Here is a 20,889-nt window from a genome sequence, read left to right on the forward strand (position 1 = left end):
AAAAATCTTAATTCGTTTGGAAAATGTCTGCAGAATCTCTCTAAATTTGGACATTCTCAAAACATATGGATCAGAGAAGCTTCAAAAATGTTACATTTCTCACAGTGTGGATCAACATCTGCATAAAAGCATGATAATTTAAGTTTGGACATACAAGTCTATGTTCCACCTTAAATTGTAATAAAACAATGCCTTGTACAAAATGAAGTGTCATACATCAAACTGACAGTGGAGTCATCTGAAAATGTTATGTTCAAATCTCGTTCCCATTTGCTCTTAATCTTAGACATAGATACTGATTCTGGAAGGATCAAACTTTATCATCAATTTTTAAGATCAATTTTGAACCTTGTCCATTAATTGCTGTATCTGGTTTTTCTCGTGATCCAGATAAACCATTGTCAGCATCTCAGGAAAAAGTTTTAACTTTTATCACGTTGATAGCCAGATGAGCAATCTAATTGAAATGGAAAGAAATGGTTCATCCTCTACTCATACACAGTGGTTCTATGATGTAATGTCCTAGTTAAGTTTAGAAGAAATTAGATGCATTAATAAAGATGGAAAGTTTCAATTTATGAAATTGTGAAGCCTATTCTTAGAATTTTTTAATATTTGGAAGAATTAACAATTTGCAGTATATTCTGCTCATTCATTGCCTCTTCTTGGGGGGCGGGGTGGGGTAGAGTCGCCAGTGGTTCCACGTTATCATATATTTTTAAATTATACAATGTAACCTTGATAAGAGGAAGAGGGTTGATTAGATCTAGTTTTAGTCTTTGGGTTTTTTGTTTTGTACAACTTATTTTAACAAACAAGTTTAACATGGTCATATAGATCATTTCAATTTAATTGTTTTTGAGGAATTATTTATGTTGTTTTATTTACTTTTTTGCTTTATTTGGTGTGTGCTTGCTTGAATAAAAATGAATTGTTATGCAAATTTTAATTAAATTGTGGAAAAAACTCAATTAGGCTCACGAGGCATGACCTTCCCCTCACAAAGCCACGTTGACTAACCCTGAGTAGACTATACTTCTCCAAATACTCATAAATCCTATCCTTAAGAATCATCTCCAATAGTTTGCGCACCACTAACATAAGACTCTCTGGTCTATAATTTCCAGGAATCTCCCTATTACCTTTTTTTTAAAATCAAGGGGACCACATTTGCCATTCTCCAATCCTTTAGCACCTCCACTGTGGTTAAGGAGGACTCAAAGATCATAGCCAATGCCCCAGCTATCTCCTCCCTCTCTTCCCACAGCAACCTGGAGATTATCACATTCGGCCCCAGGGATTTATCAATCTTATTGGTTTTAAGAAGATCCAAACTTCCTCTTCCCTCATTTCAACATTGTCCAGCGCACAAGCTTGTTCTATTCTGACCTCACCCTGATCAAGGTCCTTTTTTCTGGTGAATACTGAAGCAAAGTATTTATTTAGGAACTCTCCAATCTCTTCTGCCTCCAGGCACATTTTGCATCCTTTATCCTTAAGCAGCTCCATCTTCACTCTTGTTGTTCTTTACAAAAGCATAGAATGCCTTGGGGTCATCCTTAATCCTACATGCCAAGGCCTTCTCAAGCCTCCTACGAGCTCTCCTGTCCTTCTTGGCTGCCATATAATTCTTATGAGGCCTTCCTGTTTCCTGCTTCCTAAATCTATCAGGCTTCCTTCTTCTTCTTAAATAGCCCTAAACATCCTCCACATTACTAATGTGCTTAATGTGCTTAGGAACATCTGTTCCTAATTTACTCTCCCAAATTCTTGTTTCATCCCATCGTAATTAGCCCTTCCCCATTAAACATTTTGCCATTTTGTTTACTTTTATCTTTGCCCATAGCTGTGCTAAAGCTCAGGGAGTTGTGGTCACTATCAACAAAATGCTCCCCTACTGCGAGGTCTGTCACCTGACCAATTTCATTACCCTGTGTGGCCTCTCTCGTCAGCTGCTCCACATACCATGTCAGGAATTTTTGGACATCCCTGACAAATTCTGCCTCTTGAAGTCAGATGAGCAATCTGATGGTGCCAGTCATTATTAGGGAAGTTGAAGTTTCCCAAAACAACAATCCTGTCATTTCTGCACGATTCCAAAGTGTGCCTATTTATCTTTTCCTTGGTGCCCTGAGGGCTATTTGGGGGCTGATGGTCTACTCCCAGTACAGCGATTGCTCCCTTCCTATTTATGACTTCCACCCACACTAACTCAGTAGATTCTTTCTCTATAGCATCTTCCATTTCTCCAGTGATGATATTATCCCTGACCAATAATGCTATTCCCTCTCTCTTCCCTTCCATCTTGTTCCTTTTAAAACGCCTAAACCCTGGTAGGTGCATCAGCCAATCCTGTCCTTCTGCCAGCTAAGTCTCTGTAATAGCCAGAGCATCGTAATTCTGTGTACAGATGCATACTCTAAGTTCATCTCCTTGCATTGAAATGGTCATATTTCAGACCCATCAACTGACTACATTTATGTTTCCTCCTCTGCCTTCTGTTTTCAATTATTTTTATACAGCAATTAACCTTCCAGTTACATGAGAGTAACTATCTTTGAAAATTATATTTCTTGTATGTTCTACTTTTATACATGCATATTGATGCTTTTAGTATTTTATGTTCTTTGAAAACCATAAAATATGTTGCTAAAAGACAGCAAAAATGTAAAGAGACTGCCACAAGGGACTGAAGAAAGTAAAAAACCCCATAATATTTTCTGTTAAAGGTTTACAGTACGGTGCAGTTCCTCAATTATTCCATCTTTTATTATGGGCATATGTGGCAACATAGAGTAGATTTTCTGATTTCTCATCCACAGGAAGATAACTGGCGCATTGAAGCAATACATCAGAAAATTTTGACATCACTAACTTGTATGTTAAATTTAAATTTCTACCTACCTTGACCCACATTGAACTCAACAATTGATGAATCATGAATATTCAAATAGAGGCAACTTTGTTGAATAAAAATGGAATATGTCAAGTTACTATCTATTTACAGAAGTTCAGAGTTTAGCCCACAGGGAAAACCAAAGGTGTATAATCCAGTGATCACTGGGGTCAGAGGTGGAGAGGGTTAGCAAATTTAGATTCCTTGGAGTTACTTTCTCAGAGGACCTTTTCTGGATCCAACACACTAATGTCATTATGAAGAAAGCACATCAGTGCTTCTACTTCCTCAGGATTTTGCGAAGGCATGACATTGAAAATCTTGGCAAACTCCTACCTATTTCTAGTGGAAGGATTCCTGACTGGCTGCAACGCAGCCTTGTGTGGAGGCACCAAAACCCCTGAGCAGTAAGCCCTGCTAAAGGTGGTGGACACAGCTGAGTACATCACAGACAAAACTCTCCCCACCATCAATAAAATCTATATGGAATGCTGCCATCAGAGGGCAGCAATAATCATCAAGAATCCACACCATCCAGCATGTGTTATAGGTGCCATAAAATCTGTACCACTAGGTTGAGGAACAGTTGCTACCCCTTCACCATCAATCTCCTAAAGGACAAACTCAATCAGAGACTCATTTAAGGATTCTTACTTTGCACATTATTTATGACTGAATATTTACTTTTTGTTCCGTATTGCACAGTCAGTCTGTCTACCTCTCTTTTGTATACATATCTTTTCTTGAGTCCAGTTTTTTTGCACTTCTGATGAGAAGAAATTCTGCCTGGCCCGCAGGAAAAAGAATCTCAGGGATGTATATGATGTCAGACATTTACTCTGACAATAAATCTGAACTTAGTACTTTGTAAATGCTAGAATCTGATAAGAGATAATGATGATGGTGTAAAGAGAGACCAGACGGAAACAAAAAGATTCAGACGAGTTGAAGGGTTTTGGCCCAAAATGTCAGGCATTCTTTTTTCCCCTTTGATGCTGCTCAGCCCATTGAGTTCCTGCAGCAGATTGTGCTTAACTTCAGATTCGAGCATCTTCAGTCTCCTGTGTATCTCCATTTGAGCTAATCAGTTATGATTCATTGATTATATGGAACATTAATTTTCTGTCACCTTGCTTTGCAAAGATAATAAACAGAAAGTGGAGTAAAGTTATAACCACAGAACCATAGGACACTGCAGCACAGAAATAGACCTTTTGGCCCTTCTAATTTATCCTAAACTATTAGTCTGCCTTGTCTCATTGACCTGCACCCAGACTATATCCCCTCCCATCTATGTACCTATCCTTTTCTTTGGCTTGGCTTCGCGGACGAAGATTTATGGAGGGGGTAAAAAGTCCACGTCAGCTGCAGGCTCGTTTGTGGCTGACAAGTCCGATGCGGGACAGGCAGACACGATTGCAGCGGTTGCAGGGGAAAATTGGTTGGTTGGGGTTGGGTGTTGGGTTTTTCCTCCTTTGCCTTTTGTCAGTGAGGTGGGCTCTGCGGTCTTCTTCAAAGGAGGTTGCTGCCCGCCAAACTGTGAGTCGCCAAGATACACGGTTTGAGGCGTTATCAGCCCACTGGCGGTGGTCAATGTGGCAGGCACCAAGAGATTTCTTTAGGCAGTCCTTGTACCTTTTCTTTGGTGCACCTCTGTCACGGTGGCCAGTGGAGAGCTCGCCATATAACACGATCTTGGGAAGGCGATGGTCCTCCATTCTGGAGACGTGACCCATCCAGCGCAGCTGGATCTTCAGCAGCGTGGACTCGATGCTGTCGACCTCTGCCATCTCGAGTACTTCGACGTTAGGGATGAAAGCGCTCCAATGGATGTTGAGGATGGAGCGGAGACAACGCTGGTGGAAGTGTTCTAGGAGCCGTAGGTGGTGCCGGTAGAGGACCCGTGATTCAGAGCCGAACAGGAGTGTGGGTATGACAACGGCTCTGTATACGCTTATCTTTGTGAGGTTTTTCAGTTGGTTGTTTTTCCAGACTCTTTTGTGTAGTCTTCCAAAGGCGCTATTTGCCTTGGCGAGTCTGTTGTCTATCTCATTGTCGATCCTTGCATCTGATGAAATGGTGCAGCCGAGATAGGTAAACTGGTTGACCGTTTTGAGTTTTGTGTGCCCGATGGAGATGTGGGGGGGCTGGTAATCATGGTGGGGAGCTGGCTGATGGAGGACCTCAGTTTTCTTCAGGCTGACTTCCAGGCCAAACATTTTGGCAGTTTCCGCAAAGCAGGACGTCAAGCACTGAAGAGCTGGCTCTGAATGGGCAACTAAAGCGGCATCGTCTGCAAAGAGTAGTTCACGGACAAGTTTCTCTTGTGTCTTGGTGTGAGCTTGCAGGCGCCTCAGATTGAAGAGACTGCCATCCGTGCGGTACCGGATGTAAACAGCGTCTATTTAATTAAATGTCAAAATTGAGCCTGCATTTTACAATTCATCTGGCAGCTCATTCCACATTCCCACCTCTCTCTCTATGTGAAATTGCCCCTAATGTACCCTTTAATCTTTTCCCCTTTCACCCTTAACCTATGTCTTCTAGTTTTTAACCTCACCTCACATCAGTGGAAAAAGCCTGCTTGCATTTACTATCTGCCAGTTCTTATACAACAAAACACAATAGAGTAGGTTTAAAAAAAATCCCAGATTAAAGTTGGTTTATTAACCTCAAGATTTTTTGGAGATTTTGGCCTCTGAGGCAACATTTTCAAAAGGCACATAAATGAAAGGTTGCTATCTTTAAGACTAACATGGCTACTTTGCATGCAATACTCAGTTAAAATTAGAGTATTTTAGTTCAAAACAAATTTCTAAAAGTATTCAGCAGGACTGGGAGAATCTGTGGAGAAACATGTTTTGAATTTTGGTTGCTATTCTATTGCCAGAAGCATTCTGAAGAATTTTGGTTGCTATTCTATTGCCAGAAGCATTCTGAAGAATTTTGGTTGCTATTCTATTGCCAGAAGCATTCTGATCCCTGACTTGCAGAATATGTTCAACAAACACCGATTTTATTTCAGATTTCTAATATTTTACTTTGTATTAATTATTTTTGCATCTTCTCATTTTTGTTAACTGTGAAAACCAAATAGGTTGGAGCATAAAAGCACATTACACTGTTAACATGGACCTCAAGGACCAAGAATTTTTGTGCATTTTATTCAATGATCTGTAATAATTCAAAGTTTTGCCAAATACTAATTTATGTAATCTATCACTATAACCTCAGAAATAGTCACAACTCAGACTAAAATGCATCTGACATAATTGTTGAAAATCTTTTAAGAACAATGTTTAATTTTAGTGACTGTATTACTATTACCCACAATTATTGTTATTTATAATTTTTTAGGTACTAAATGCTGGCAGACAATTTGCAGCATGGTTCCAAGGTGCTTTTCACATGAAGTTACAACTGCACGTGGCAATAATTATAGTGTAAAGCAAAATATTAATACACTATATACACAAATATCAATGATAATAGATTAAAAATTATTATATCCAAAAATGAGGTTTGAGGACAAAACGGATACCCTAATTTTACTAATGTAATATGTGCAAATGGCTGCAAATAGAATATTTTAAGTACAATCTCTATATTCATTCTCTGTTTTAAAAACACATGTTCAACTCCTCTATAGATTTCCATTACAAATTCTTATGTCAACAGTTACAATGGAATAAGTGTTTATGTATACCTCAACATTGATGTCAATTAAAGATGCACAAGTAATCAAAAAAAGAATACTGAAATTATTGAAGCTCTGCTCCCATGGCTTGATTTTGTTCAGTTTCTTTCTGCTGAAGATGAAAAATTTGTGGAGATTTTGAGAGTTATTGATTGTGATGTCATGGATGATCATTCAAAAGTGAATCCATGTTTGATGGCCCATAAAATTTTCATTTTTACAGTCTCGAACCACTGGTGGAGCTGGAAAGTCAACGGATGAGGTTGTTTTTGAGGTGTCAGTGGATGTCCTTAGTAGGCTGCCTTCTAACTTTGACATCGAAGCAGCTATGAGAAAATACCCAACTACATATAACCAGAGCATGAACACTGTGCTGGTGCAAGAAATGGGTCGTTTTAATATATTACTCAGAACAATTAGAGAATCTTGCATCAACATCCAAAAAGCTATTCAGGTTAGTTTTCATTATCATGGTGAACATAATTTTTAGAGTTTCATAATGCAACGGATATGCAATTGTAGAACTGAAATTGTCCTGTATTCTGCAAAAAATTCTCTTTATGTAAGTTTTAAATGTTACTACCATATTTGATAAAGGTAGTTTTCAAAAAGAATGACTGTAACAGCAATATAGTTTCACTCTGAATCTATCTTCAAGGAAATTGATTTGAGTGAATATTGAGGGAAACTGCACAGGAAGGGATAAAAGTGAAAGTGTAAGAGTATATTGGAAGATAAAGCAAAGGGTCACAAAAATAATGAAAAGACAAAACTAGAGCATGAAACAGTTGAAACTAAATCAATGAAACTAAACCACGTTGAACTAAATAAGTATAACCGGGTATGGATATGGATATGACTGCAGGATGACCGAGAGTGTCCTTGAACAGAATGTCTTATTTTGGAAGCTAATAAAAGGTGGAGGAATAGCTCTGTGATGCTCTTTCATTAAGAGAGTTTAGGAGACCAGAACACAGAAGCCATGTGGATGGAGATGAGAAGTAATGGAGACATGAAGTAATTTATGAGAGCTGTGTTCAGACATTTTAACAGTAGAGTATACAAAGAAAAAAAAAGTGGTAGTTTGTTCAAAAGATATGACAATAATCTTTAATTTCCATAAAGATGGTGAAAAATCATATGGACTAAAGAGTACTAGATTATGAGTTCATCGGCTAATTTTGGAATAATTTTTATGTCCCTGGAATGAGTTAGAATAAATCTCTTGCCTGACAAATTGAACTACTGCAGCCTAATTCTAGACCTCATCAAATATTGCTTTGCTATTGAGGAAATTTGGAGGGTCCCAGAACTTTTGTTGTTTTCAAATTGCTATTTCCAAATACAGGTACTTCCCGACTTACAACTGTAATTGGGACCGAAGGATCGGTCGTATCTTGAAAAGGGCGTAAGTCAGAATTTTGTCCACACACATGGAGAACCGAAGTCTTAAAGCAAACTTTTTAATCAAATGTTGGATTTGACAAACTATAACAGGGATACAAGGCATGCAAGAGCTAAAAGATGCATACTTACTTTGTTAATCAGTGTCCCGGGGTCCATCAGCTGGGTGCCACCATCTTGATTCCTGTGCGCATGTGCAAGTCTTAGGTTGGGGCATGTGCAGTGGGTTCGGCTAGCTTTCCCATGTTATGCAGCAGCCTTAGAAGAACGGAGTCACTGATCAACATTCAGTAGATAAGCTGGTTATTTTTCTGTAAAATAAGAAAATCTCCTGATGCTGGGATCTAGGATGGTACACAAAAGGGTTGGAGGAACTCGGCAGGCCACGCAGGGTCCACAAGAAGTAAAAGACAGCCAGTGTTTTTGGGCCTGTGCCCATTTATTCTTCTTTGTTTATTGAATTCAGTGTTTTAAATCAATTAACATAGTTTTAAAAATTTATCATCTATAAAAAATGTTTATTTGTTCGATATTCTTAATTTTCCCCCATCTGTTTCCAAATGACTCGTCATTAGAAGCATTTGAAAACAATGAAAAAGTCCTTGAGCTTTTGAACTTGAATGAAGTGAATAATTGATCTGAATTAAATGCTAAATTAAAAGGTGAATTCTGATCTATCAGTGAGAAAATAATGTAGTTTACATTCCATATTTAGTAGTTGGTCACTTACACAGAAGGCTGTTTCTACCCTCGTCCTTCCAACATCTTATATTTATGTACATTGTTTGGTCCAGCGTACTATTTATATTTTTCAAACATGTGAAATTAATTTGCTTTTGTTCTATTTATCACTCTGTTCTATTTAGCTTCCTGTGTGTTGATTTTTTTTTATATCAAAAGCACCTCCTGATATCAATCCTAATGTTATATTTTGTTAATTTGGGCATGGATCTGTATTTTCTACTCACTATTTATTTTGAGGTAGCACTGTGGAATTACTTTGCTCTTACAGCTTTCTCCCATTTACACTCATTGAAAATCAGTCCTTGGATCCACTCTTCATAATCCAAATACCTCTGGTCTCTCCTGGATAATCATTAAGTTGCCCTTCTCAGTGCTTCAGCCATGATTTGAACATTTCTCTTATCCTTCATGATAATGATTAAAGTGTAGTTGTGGTAGCAGTAACAATCCGTTGCAAGAAAATTCCACTTTTAAAGAAACCAAGGTTGTACATGTGCCTGCAGCGAGGTTGCATTAAACTTGTACAATAGTTTTAATTATTTGTAATTAGTGTAATTTATTTTTAATGTTATCTTTGTTTTCCAATGTCTAGAATCTCTTAACTCTAAGAGTGATAGATCAAGATGCAAGAATACAAATGTCATGTAAAGAAAGTAGACTTATGACACATATATTGTATTTTATATATATATATATATATATATACATATATATATATATAAATTTTTAAACAAGATAGATTTAGAGTGTAGGCCACTTCACACAAACACTTCACAAAACAGATCTCATTTAAAATGCAAGAGCTTAGCTGTCAGCCTTTGCAAAGACAATAAAACAATGAGACTGCTTTGCTAAAGAATTTCAAAAGCAGGCATAAATGGATTATTGTTTTGAAAGCAACAGGTGAACAGGCTTGCTGCCACTATCTGTCTGGTTGGAGTTTGCTTTTCTAAAAAGGTCATGTGGATTTGCAAGCAGAGAGAGAAATATCGAGAGAAGACCAAACAGGCTTTCTCTAAGAGAGAGTGGCTTTTGGAGGCTGCAACAACAAGCTGGCAGCTTGTATAAACCCCATTTGAGGACGGGTTGTGAGTTCTGAGTTCAGCCTGTTGAAAACCCTTGTGGCCCATACAAGAGGAAATGGCTGGCTAGAGTGTTTCTCCTGAAATAGGGGAAACAAAAGGAACTCTGTGGTGACCTGGAAGAAGAGGTTATAATTTGGAAAACCCATGATGGGCAAGTTTCTTTGGCAAGACACTGAAGAGGCTGATCAGAGAGAATCAGTTTGTGTGTGTCCAATGAGCAACAAATCTCTCTCTGAAGCCATCAAGAACCTTCCTGAGCAATAACCAATTACCTTTAAGCACCAGAGCCTGCTGAAGATTCATAAATGTTACATTGTGTGCACGGAACAGGAATTGCCTGATACTAGTGAACTTGGAGGAATGAGAAGTGAGATTGGACTGTGAATTAAAGAACTTTTCTGAACTTGTGAGCTTAGAATTAGAAGGGGGATAAGTTAATAGCAATAAGTTAAAGTTTGATCCTGTTTTTATGTTTAAAGAAAATTAAAAGTAACTTTTAATTAAGTAAACCATTTGTCTTGGTGAATTTATATTGCTGCTGGATTTTGGGGTCCTCTTGACCCATTACAGAGTTAAGAACAACCATGATCTAATTCTATGATGAAAGAACTAAAGAAGTAAATGACTTATTCCAATTCCTTGTTTTGGTGGTTGTTCTTTACTATTTACAATGAATCACATCTGTGGACAACTATCTAAAAAGAGGTGTCTTCCCTTTTTTTGTTATGTGCTTGTTCAAAATCTTGTCAATTTATACTTCATATTCTACGATTGTTTAGGGACTGGTGGTGATGTCGGATGAATTAGAGGAGGTGGTGAAACGCATGTTGACAGGAAAGATTCCAGCAATGTGGATGAGTAAATCATATCCAAGTCTCAAGCCACTTGGTAGCTACATACGTGACTTCTTAGACAGACTGAGATTCTTACAGGTGAGTGCATTCAGAATTTTTCACTTTTCAGTGGCTTGTATTTTAGTAAACTGCCATTCATCACATAATCCCTTGTGATACCAACCATTTCAAAATTGACACTGTAGTAAAAGATATTAGCTTTTATGGCTTAATTTTAGATGTAGCAGTATTAACAGTTCAGTTCTGCATCTGTTCTGCCCAGTATTCTGCCCATTAATTTGCATAATATTTATATTTAAAAAAATATTTTATTTAAATAATATATTTTTTAGACCGATCTCACAACACAACTATGTGATTCAGGTTGATGCATTTCAATTTAATTTACATCAGACAGTACATCATAAACATGAACACAAAATTCAATAAGGTCTGTAAAATGATAAATATATTTACCCAATTAAAATATTGTCGAAATGTAGCTCAGTCAAACAGTGAAAATGATGATGGAAACCCTAATTTATTTTCTGATGATTAATGAAATCAGCTAAATTTGTTTTATCTTTAAAGTTGAGGTAGTTTATTTCATCAATATTAAGGGGTTATGTGTAAACATGGGTGGCAAGTTGAGACCAACACACATAAGATAGCCCAAGAAACCATGACAATTAGATTGTATGAAGGGTTTTTAAAATTGTATTTTAACTCAAAATCCAATGTATTTTGATCAAACGATATGTACCCCAACTTTCTTTTTCTTATTAAATCCCAAGCTCATTATGCAAGGCTGCTTATTTTTGGAACCAATAAGTTTAATATTTGTAGCATTATTCACCTCCATTTCCCTTCTATTTGATATTAAAATATAAAACCATTTAAAAGTGATGATATCATTGGACTATTTTGTTCAGATATTTTGCATTCAACTTCAGATTTAGTTGACTTGCTGAACCAAATCATTTATTCCTGAATAAATATTGCATCTAAAAATATATAATGAACTATTCAAGTATTAATATATGCAAAACGGTGAGCAAATGATTTATATGCTCATATGTTGGATATATAATTTATTTTAATCATGATAAAATCTATATTAGATATTTTAGTATTACAAAAAATACATTTTCTAGTATGAATTTTTAATGTGAATTATTAATAAATAATCTCACCTGCAGTACCCCAATATATTAGTAAGGTTATAATTTCTTATTCAGTGCAGCTATACAAATATTTACAATGTTCATAAAATAAATAATTGTTTAGGATTTTCAAAATAATTCACTTCTTCTTTGGCTTGGCTTCGCGGACGAAGATTTATGGAGGGGTAAATGTCCACGTCAGCTGCAGGCTCATTTGTGGCTGACAAGTCCGATGCGGGACAGGCTGACACGGTTGCAGGGGAAAATTTGTTGGTTGGGGTTGGGTGTTGGGTTTTTCCTCCTTTGTCTTTTGTCAGTGAGGTGGGCTCTGCGGTCTTCTTCCAAGGAGGTTGCTGCCCGCCGAACTGTGAGGTGCCAAGATGCACGGTTTGAGGCGAGATCAGCCCACTGGCGGTGGTCAATGTGGCAGGCACCAAGAGATTTCTTTAGGCAGTCCTTGTACCTCTTCTTTGGTGCACCTCTGACACGATGGCCAGTGGAGAGCTCAGCATATAACACGATCTTGGGAAGGCGATGGTCCTCCATTCTGGAGACGTGACCTACCCAGCGCAGTTGGATCTTCAACAGTGTGGATTCGATGCTGTCGGCCTCTGCCATCTCGAGTACTTCGATGTTAGGGATGAAGTCGCTCCAATGAATGTTGAGGATGGAGCGGAGACAACGCTGGTGGAAGCGTTCTAGGAGCCGTAGGTGATGCCGGTAGAGGACCCATGATTCGGAGCCGAACAGGAGTGTGGGTATGACAACGGCTCTGTATACGCTTATCTTTGTGAGGTTTTTCAGTTGGTTGTTTTTCCAGACTCTTTTGTGTAGTCTTCCAAAGGCGCTATTTGCCTTGCCGAGTCTGTTGTCTATCTCGTTGTCGATCCTTGCATCTGATGAAATGGTGCAGCCGAGATAGGTAAACTGGTTGACCGTTTTGAGTTTTGTGTGCCCGATGGAGATGTGGGGGGGCTGGTAGTCATGGTGGGGAGCTGGCTGATGGAGGACCTCAGTTTTCTTCAGACTGACTTCCAGGCCAAACATTTTGGCAGTTTCCGCAAAACAGAACGTCAAGCGCTGAAGGGCTGGCTCTGAATGGGCAACTAAATAACAATCAACTAAATGAGCAGGTGACCACTGACAGTTTGGTTAGAATGTTAGCCTGCAACAATTTCCATGTGTGACAGAGTATATAGATATGTTTTTGGGAGATAAATTGGGAAAGGTTTATTAGAGTGGTTCACATACAAACACTTTAAAACAGATCTTATTTAAAATACTGGAGCTCTGCTAATGCTAGACATATTGGCTCCACGGCTTTTGCAAGAGCTTTGGAGAGTGCCCAGAGACTTCAATAATAGATTGTTGTTTACAAAAAGGCAACAGATGAAAGAGCTTGTCAGAGCCGCTTCTGTCTGGAACTGTTCTAAGAGGGTTATGTGGTTTTGCAAGCAGAGAGAGTCAAACAGGCTTTCTCTCACAGAGAGAGACAGAGAGAGAGACAGACAGACAGTGTTACAGTTAGTAACAGCAGCTGGGACTGGAACAAGACAAACTGGCAAGCTTGTGAAAAGCCCCATTTGGAAGACGGCCAGGTCAAAGCCCTTGTGGTTCATGCAAGAGGAGAGGACTGACTGTCTAATGTTTCACTTGGAATAAGAGAAACAAAAAGGCACTCAATGGTGACCTGAAAGAAAAAGGTCATCACTTGGAGTACCCTGAAAGGGCAATTTTGGTCAGCAATACACTGGTCTGGATGTCCTGGAACAACAAATCTCTCTCTGAAAACTGACAAGAACCCTCCTGAGCAGTAACCATTTACCTTTCAAGCACCAAAGCCTAGTGAACTTTATAAATGTTAAATTCTGTGCAGTCTAAGAATTGCCTGCAACCAGTGAACTTGGAAGAATGAGAAGTGAGATTGGACTATGAACTAAAGACCTTTCCTGAACTTACACAAATTACAAACACGTGCGTTTAGAATTAGAAGGGGGTAAGTTAGGTCAGTTAAGTTAGTATGATTCTGTTTTCATGTTTAAAGATAATTAAAAGCAACTTTTGTTGAAGTAATCATTTGCCTTGGTGAATATCTATTGCTGCTGGGTTTTGGGGTCCTCTGGGTTCGTAACACACCTACACACGCATCCTGGCGGAATTCCCTGCAGTCATGGCCCCACAATTCTCCTACACAACTTAACCTAGTGGTACAGAACCACATTCTCAGTGATGGCTCCCCCCGCTTTATGCCAGGCCGTGCCACCTTCCCTTGAAAAACTTGCCCTTGCCAAAGAGGAATTTAAGAAAATAGAGTAGTTAGGGATTGTGTGGCGGTCGGACAGCCCCTAGACTTCCCCCCTGCACTTTGCCCTGAAGGCAGCAGGCGGATGGAGGGTGTGTGGTGATTACTGACATCTCAACAAGGCCACCACACCAGACAGATACTCCATGCCCCATATCCAAGACTTTACCGCCAACCTGCAAGAGGCACGGACGGGTGTTTTCAAAGGTCAATTTAATCAGAGGTTATCATCAAATCCCAGTGCACATACCCAAAACTCCCATAATCACCCCTTTGGGCTTGTTTGAATTCATGAGGATGTCTTTTTAAAGAATGCTGCTCAGACTTTTCAGCTGCTGATGGATGCAGTGGGCCAGGACCTCCCATTCGCTTTCATCTACCTGGATGATCTCCTTATTGTCAGCCACAACCATTAAGAGCACATGACCCATTTCAGAAAACTATTCACCTGCCTCCAGGAGTTTGGACTGACCATCAACCTCGCCAAGTGTCAGTTGATTTCCTGAGGCATCAGATTGACAGATACGGGGTGAAACCACTACCCAAGAGGGTGGAGACTTTTGGCAGTTCACAAAACCTTGCATTGTGAAGGGGGTACGTGTATGATTAACTTCTACCATTGATTCATACTGACAGCAGCTCAGATCATGCGCCCCCGGTGGGGAAAAGTAAAGACTTTGCCTGGGACAGGGAGGCCTCGGAGGCATTCCAGAAAGCAAAGGATGCTCTGGCCAATGCCACCCTCTGGTTCACCCCAGGCTGGAGGTGCGGACCTCCCTCATGGTGGACGCCTCCAGCACAGCAGGCGGAGAGGTCCTCGAACAGCTGATCGAAGGGCAATGTCACCCCCTGGCCATTTTTAGCAGGCAACTCTGGCCACCTGAACTTAAATATAGCACCTTTGACTGGGAGCTATTGGCGCTGTACCTGGAGGTCAGGCACTTCCGATACTTTCTGGAAGGTAGCCAATTCAAGGTCGACACAGACCACAAACCACTGACTTTCACCTTCCATAAAGTGTCTGATCCATGGTCAGCCAGGCAGCAGAGGCACTTTCCCTACGTGTCCGAATTCACCATGAACATCCAACACATTGCCGGCAAGAGCAACGTGGTGGCTGATGCACTCTCCCGTCTCACCATCGAGTCTGTCCACACCGTATCCCACGCCACACCCCCTCAACAGCCCCCACCGCAAAGCCAGCCAAAATCTTTCATTCCCAAAGATTTGCACACTGCGAATATGTTTTTGTATGCAGGGGAGTGCACTGGGCACCCCTCCAACAGCCATACAAGGGGCTGTACAGAGTTGTCAGGCATAATGGGTCAATGTGTGTATTGGACATTGCCAGCAAAAAGGAAGCCTTCACCCTCAGCCACCTGAAACAGGTCCATATAGACATTAGCCAACCAGTCGAGACTCAGCTCCTGTGCCACAGAGGTTGGCTGCCCAAAGTGGCAATAGACACGCCAATCACCAATTCTGGGGGCCCACAAACCAAGTTGTAACCCGGCTTACAAAATGGCCCACAAAGCAAATCGTAACCCAGCTTACAAAATGGCCAGCGAACACGGCAATCGCGAGGGCCTTGCAGGGACCAACAACTGGGAAACGGTGGGCAATGGTGGGAACACCGGCCAGTCAGAGGCTGGCACTGTGATGATGTCACTCCTGTCGTCAGAGGCACGAGTGAATATAAGCAGCAATAAATCGGTTTTCAACCTCGACTCAACTATGCGTTTGTGTCGTTCTTACTCCACATTTCATGTAGTGCACACACTATACTAATTTATTTTAATTCTTTAAAATGTATTTTTCTTGATTTTTTTTTTGCCGGTTGCTTGAGGCTTCTGGTTGCTTGAATTTCGGATGCCAATGGTTTTACTGTATTATGCATCTTTTGCTCTACCCTAATTGTCGGATTTTCAAAGAACACACTTAGAATTGTCGAGCACCATTTCTCTTCCATAAAACCATATTGGCTTTTCCAGATCATATTTGATTTCCTGTCAATTTATGTCAGGTCAACCATTCTATGGTCTCTTGTGAATTAAAGTAGAACAGCAACTGTGATAAAATTGCATTCGGAATACTGACTTACATATTTGCATTTGAGTCACTTGCTTGACTGACCTTGAAAACAAAAACAGCTAGGTTTTCTAATACAAATAAGAATATATTGTAAACTATTAAACAATGGATATTACTGTAATACCGTGAAAGATTTTTGATTTCTTGAATTCCAGGACTCAATTATCTTTGTGGAATGCAATTACTGGGCAATGCTGAAAATAAATAAATGTCTGATATGGGCTGATCTCTTGGGTGTTTTAGAATTGCTGACTGCAGAATTTTAAAATAAAACTGACAATTCCCCAGTGGTGTATAATGGGACGGTTTTGTTTAAGATCCATTTCCAATGGGAGAGAAACCAATATTGCATAATGCTTTCAAGGCGGCTGAATAACAGAAACCAGATTAAGCCGGTTGCTATGATGGTGCTCTTCAGGGCTTCTTTGAATTAAAGATGATGTTGAGAACTTCTAAATTTGACTTTATGAATTGCTAAATCAATGATTAAATAATGATCACTTGTTGAAGCTATTTTATGAGAAACTAAAATGCAAGATACCTTTTGGACATGATCTCTTCATTAATTATTTTCTCCATGGAGTGTTTTACGAATTTGACAAAGCCAATTAATGAATTTATAGAGGTGTGAAATTCATTGGGTATTTAAAGTCAGAGTTGAAATAAGATCATTCTTTGCCATTTGGAAAAATGATATTTTAATACATTTGACAGCTTGTACTTCTCACAAGGCATTCCATTTTTGATTTTGTTTATCCATGCATTTTTGCTGAGCTGATCAGATTCAGATATTATCAAGAATAAGCAACAGACAGAATGTGGTGCAAATACAAGTTAAAAATATTAAAATTAATGCATTTATTATATAGCACTATTGTATTAATATTGGTACAGGTGTAGCATTTACAAATCAGCCTCTTTAATTCTTGTATGTACTGATGTTGTAGTCACTGAAATAACTCTGAGAAATAGCCCTCTTTCCCAACCACACTTCATTTATTTGTGCACAAGGAAAGCAGCTTGGGCAGTGTCGCTGTATTGCACATAAGATTTCCACACAGATGGTTACTTTTAGACACATTTTCTCCAATAGGAACTGATTATGTTATCAAATACTTTCAGCACAGATAATACACAGCACATATATTCATAAAGCTATAATTTAGAATAAATATAGACAATAAATATTTTGGGATAATTTACTTGGATACAGGATACTCTTCATCGATCTCACAGCCTGCAGAAAGAAGCTATTTCCGAGTCTGGCAGTCCTGATTTTCAAAGGTTCCTTTTCTTGTCACGTAACACACATTAAAAGTGTAATATACATGGTTTGCTTCAACTTTTGTCTGGCGTAAGGCAAAGAGTTGAATGAGCATTGCTTGATGCTCCTAACAATAGGAGAAAGGAAAGCAAAAGTGAGTCCCTTCAGAGTCACTAAGTGTCCGTGGATTTGCCTCCAGTGCTCCCGCAGCCTCTGCCGCCACCTAGACTCTAGTTCAATCCATCATCAACCTGAGCTCCAGATCCAATCCTTCAATATGATAAGAAAGCTTTCAGCATCTGAGGCCCCTTCGGGAGCCCTCAGCACCCTCTCAAATCCTGGTTCTGATACCTGATTCTCAAGAGCCAGTCGCCAACAGCTCGCAGTCTGTGTGGATCCTTCAGCCACTGAGTCCCTCGCTGGTCGTCTGCTGTGGTCACTGCCCTGCAGGGTCATCCCTTTGCTCTTTCTCCATGGGGAATGCTCTTCCCTTTTCTGGTTCCCTGCACCAGTTGACTGCTCCCTGGAGTCTGCAACCTTTCATGGAATGTTGCTGAGCACAGGCACTGGCATATAACCATTTACAGCTCAAAAACAGGCCAGTTTGGCCCTACTAGTCCATGCCAAACATTTTCTCCCACCAAGTTCCACTGACCTACAATTGGCCCATAACCATCCACATCCCTCCTGTCTTGGGCATTAACCCCAAAGTGGCAGGATTTTAATTAAAAAACATTGTTACCTCCTTTAACAGGCTGTTTAAGCCTGCATGGAGCTACCGACACTAGGACTGGGTGGTTGAACCCTTCAGAGCAGCGTAATGCCTCCACTCTCTGTTCACCTGGCTCTGCATCAGCACATAATGTCATTTGAATTTTTTTTTTGATGCTCCTGTACCTCCTCCTTGATGGTACTTGGTGAAAGATTCAGTGTGCTGGATGGAAATCGGTCTGTATAATTCTTTGGGCCTTATTTAAGCAACGCTCCCGATAAATATTGTGAATGAGGAAAAGGAGACCCCAGTAATCTTCTCAGCCATTTTGATAATCATCTGTATTGACTTTGGGTCTAATACTTTGCAGGTGCCACACCACACAACGATGCAACCCAGACAGTGCACACTCAGTTGTGCACTTGTGAAAAGTCATAAGATGGAGGCCTGCATCCTGGCCCTCCTCAACCTCCTTAGGAATAGTAGGTGCTGCTGCATCTTCCTGACTCATGCTGTGGGTCCAGGATAGGTCGTACTTTATATGCACACCAAGGAACTTCATGCTCATCACACTCTCAGTGGTGGAACCATTGATGTGTAATAGAGAATGGTCTACCTTCGTCCTCCTGAACTCCACAATTATCTGAGACTCAGGTTGTTGTTCTCACACCAGGGAAATACTTGAGATATTTGAGCTTAGTATGTCGCAAAAAGAACCATAACTTTTTATTCACAGTGCTTCATTTACTGTTTCCAGTCCTCATAAAATGCTTTGTTATGATCATATTTTTTCACCACTGAATTTGTGGAATCCTGGTTGAGTTTTTCAGACATACCCATACTCAATTTATAACCAAGGCCAGATTCTTCTTGTGGTAATTCCACGATTTCTTTATTCATTGATCTTCTACTTCATCCTTGGCTAATTCCAGTGAGGTAGTAGTCAAGTATAGAGGACAAGGAACTGTTTCTCAGTGAGAGCAGATGGTGCATTGGCTGATATGCCTATGAAAAATGATGCTTGTCTGAATCTTGACCACTATCTCTAGTTACCTTTCTCCTGATAGCGGGAGGTTACTGTGCAAGGCAGGGAACTGGATTGGCTTGCTGACAACTTGTTTTTACTCTGCAAGTATTTGGCCTGATTTGCTAATAAGGTAGGAGATAAGACCATCTTTAGGCTGTTCTCAATTGCAGTTTGTAATGCAGCCTCCTTCAAACTGCTCTATCACAGAACAACAGCCACATGGCAGTTGTACAGTGTCTCCACTAAACAAAGTACCAGCTTGTGCATATTGCTAACTCTCCTATTGGGATGTCTACCTGCTTAGCTTTGTACAGCAACATCATTAAAAAGAACAGGAGAAATTTGGCTGATGAAGCAAAATTGAACTTTTAGATTTAATTAAATTAGCTTAAATGTTTGACAGCAATTACATTTAAGTGGATATGGAAGTGCTTGCAATTTTAAGTCCTTTACCATTAAAAGGAAGAATTAATAATTTTAAATCCTATTTTTTCCACAGATCCTGGGTGATTTTGAATGTTTGTGTACATTAACATAATTCATAACCATTCAATAACAGCAACAACTTTGTTGGCTAGTGAGGCTGCAGAGTGGATCAAGTCAGGTCAAGTTTATTGTCATCTGATTGTACAAGTACAACCGGATGAAACAGCGTTCTCCAGTCCTCAGTGCAAAAAATGCAGACACACAACCAGATATAGCACACACAGACAAACAATACAATATGCAGGACAAGTATTTTATCTATACAAGTACTAAAATAAATATTGTTTTGTACAAATGAGAGTCTTAGATAGTTAGTGTCAGTAGTTTCTTTGGTCATTCAGCATTCTCACTGCCCATAGGAAGAAGCTGTTCCTCAGCCAGGTGGCACTGGCTCTGATTCTCCTATATCTTTTCCCCAATGGTAGTAGCTGAAACATGCTGTGTGCAAGATGGAAGGAGTCCTCAATGATTATGCATGCCCTCTTCAGAAACAACCCTGGTAGATCTCATCGATGGAAGGAAGGTAGACTCCAGTGATCCTCTCTCCCACTCTTATGGTCCTGTGGATTGACCTCTGATCCATATCTCTGCAGCAACTATACCACACTGTGATGCAGCCAGCCAGGACACTCTCAATGGGGCTCCTAGAGAAGTTTGGCATAATGGTGGCCAGTTGCCGCTTCAGTCTTCTCAAGAAGTGCAGTTGGTGTTGTGCCTTCCTGACAAGTGAAGAGATGTTGAGTGTTCATGATAGGTCACTAGTTAAGTGAACTCCAAGGAGTTTGCTACTCTCCACTCTCTCTACTAGAGTTGTTGATGTGTAGTGGAGGGTGGTCATTCCTGGTCCTCCTGAAGTTCATGATCATCTTCATCTTGTCAACGTTGAGACTCAGGTTTGTTACTCTCGCACCATTTCATGAGATTTTCCACCTCTGTCGTGTGATTCACCGTTGTTTCTAATGAGGCCACCTACTGTGTGTCATCTGCAAACTTGGAGCTGGATCAGGTGATGCAGTCGTGGGTCAATAGCGTGAACTGCGTGGCCACACTGATAGCCAGAGCAACTGAGAGTCTGGCCAGCTGCTCCATCTAAGCCAGCTCCCCCATGCTTCACCATTGCCACACTGACGTGGTGGTTGTCAGCTTTTCAGTGGAAGTGATAATATGGTCCGAAGGCAATGTGAA

General features: G+C 40.0%; 1 protein-coding gene across 13 annotated transcripts in view; it reads left to right on the plus strand.

Moving 5' to 3' along the window:
• Positions 1-20,889, plus strand: part of dnah7 (dynein, axonemal, heavy chain 7) — a 359,684-nt gene that overhangs the window by 332,225 nt on the left and 6,570 nt on the right. For all 13 annotated transcript variants that reach the window (XR_011356527.1, XR_011356526.1, XM_069934600.1 and 10 more), the window contains 2 exons: positions 6,817-7,047; positions 10,606-10,758. Coding sequence is in view for 11 of the 13 variants with exons in the window: in XM_069934600.1 (XP_069790701.1) it covers positions 6,817-7,047; positions 10,606-10,758 (384 nt within the window). In the remaining 2 variants the exon portion in view is untranslated. The remainder of the gene's footprint in view (positions 1-6,816; positions 7,048-10,605; positions 10,759-20,889) is intronic.

The sequence above is a fragment of the Narcine bancroftii genome, chromosome 4, assembly GCF_036971445.1.
Source record: "Narcine bancroftii isolate sNarBan1 chromosome 4, sNarBan1.hap1, whole genome shotgun sequence".
Classification (NCBI taxonomy): domain Eukaryota; kingdom Metazoa; phylum Chordata; class Chondrichthyes; order Torpediniformes; family Narcinidae; genus Narcine; species Narcine bancroftii.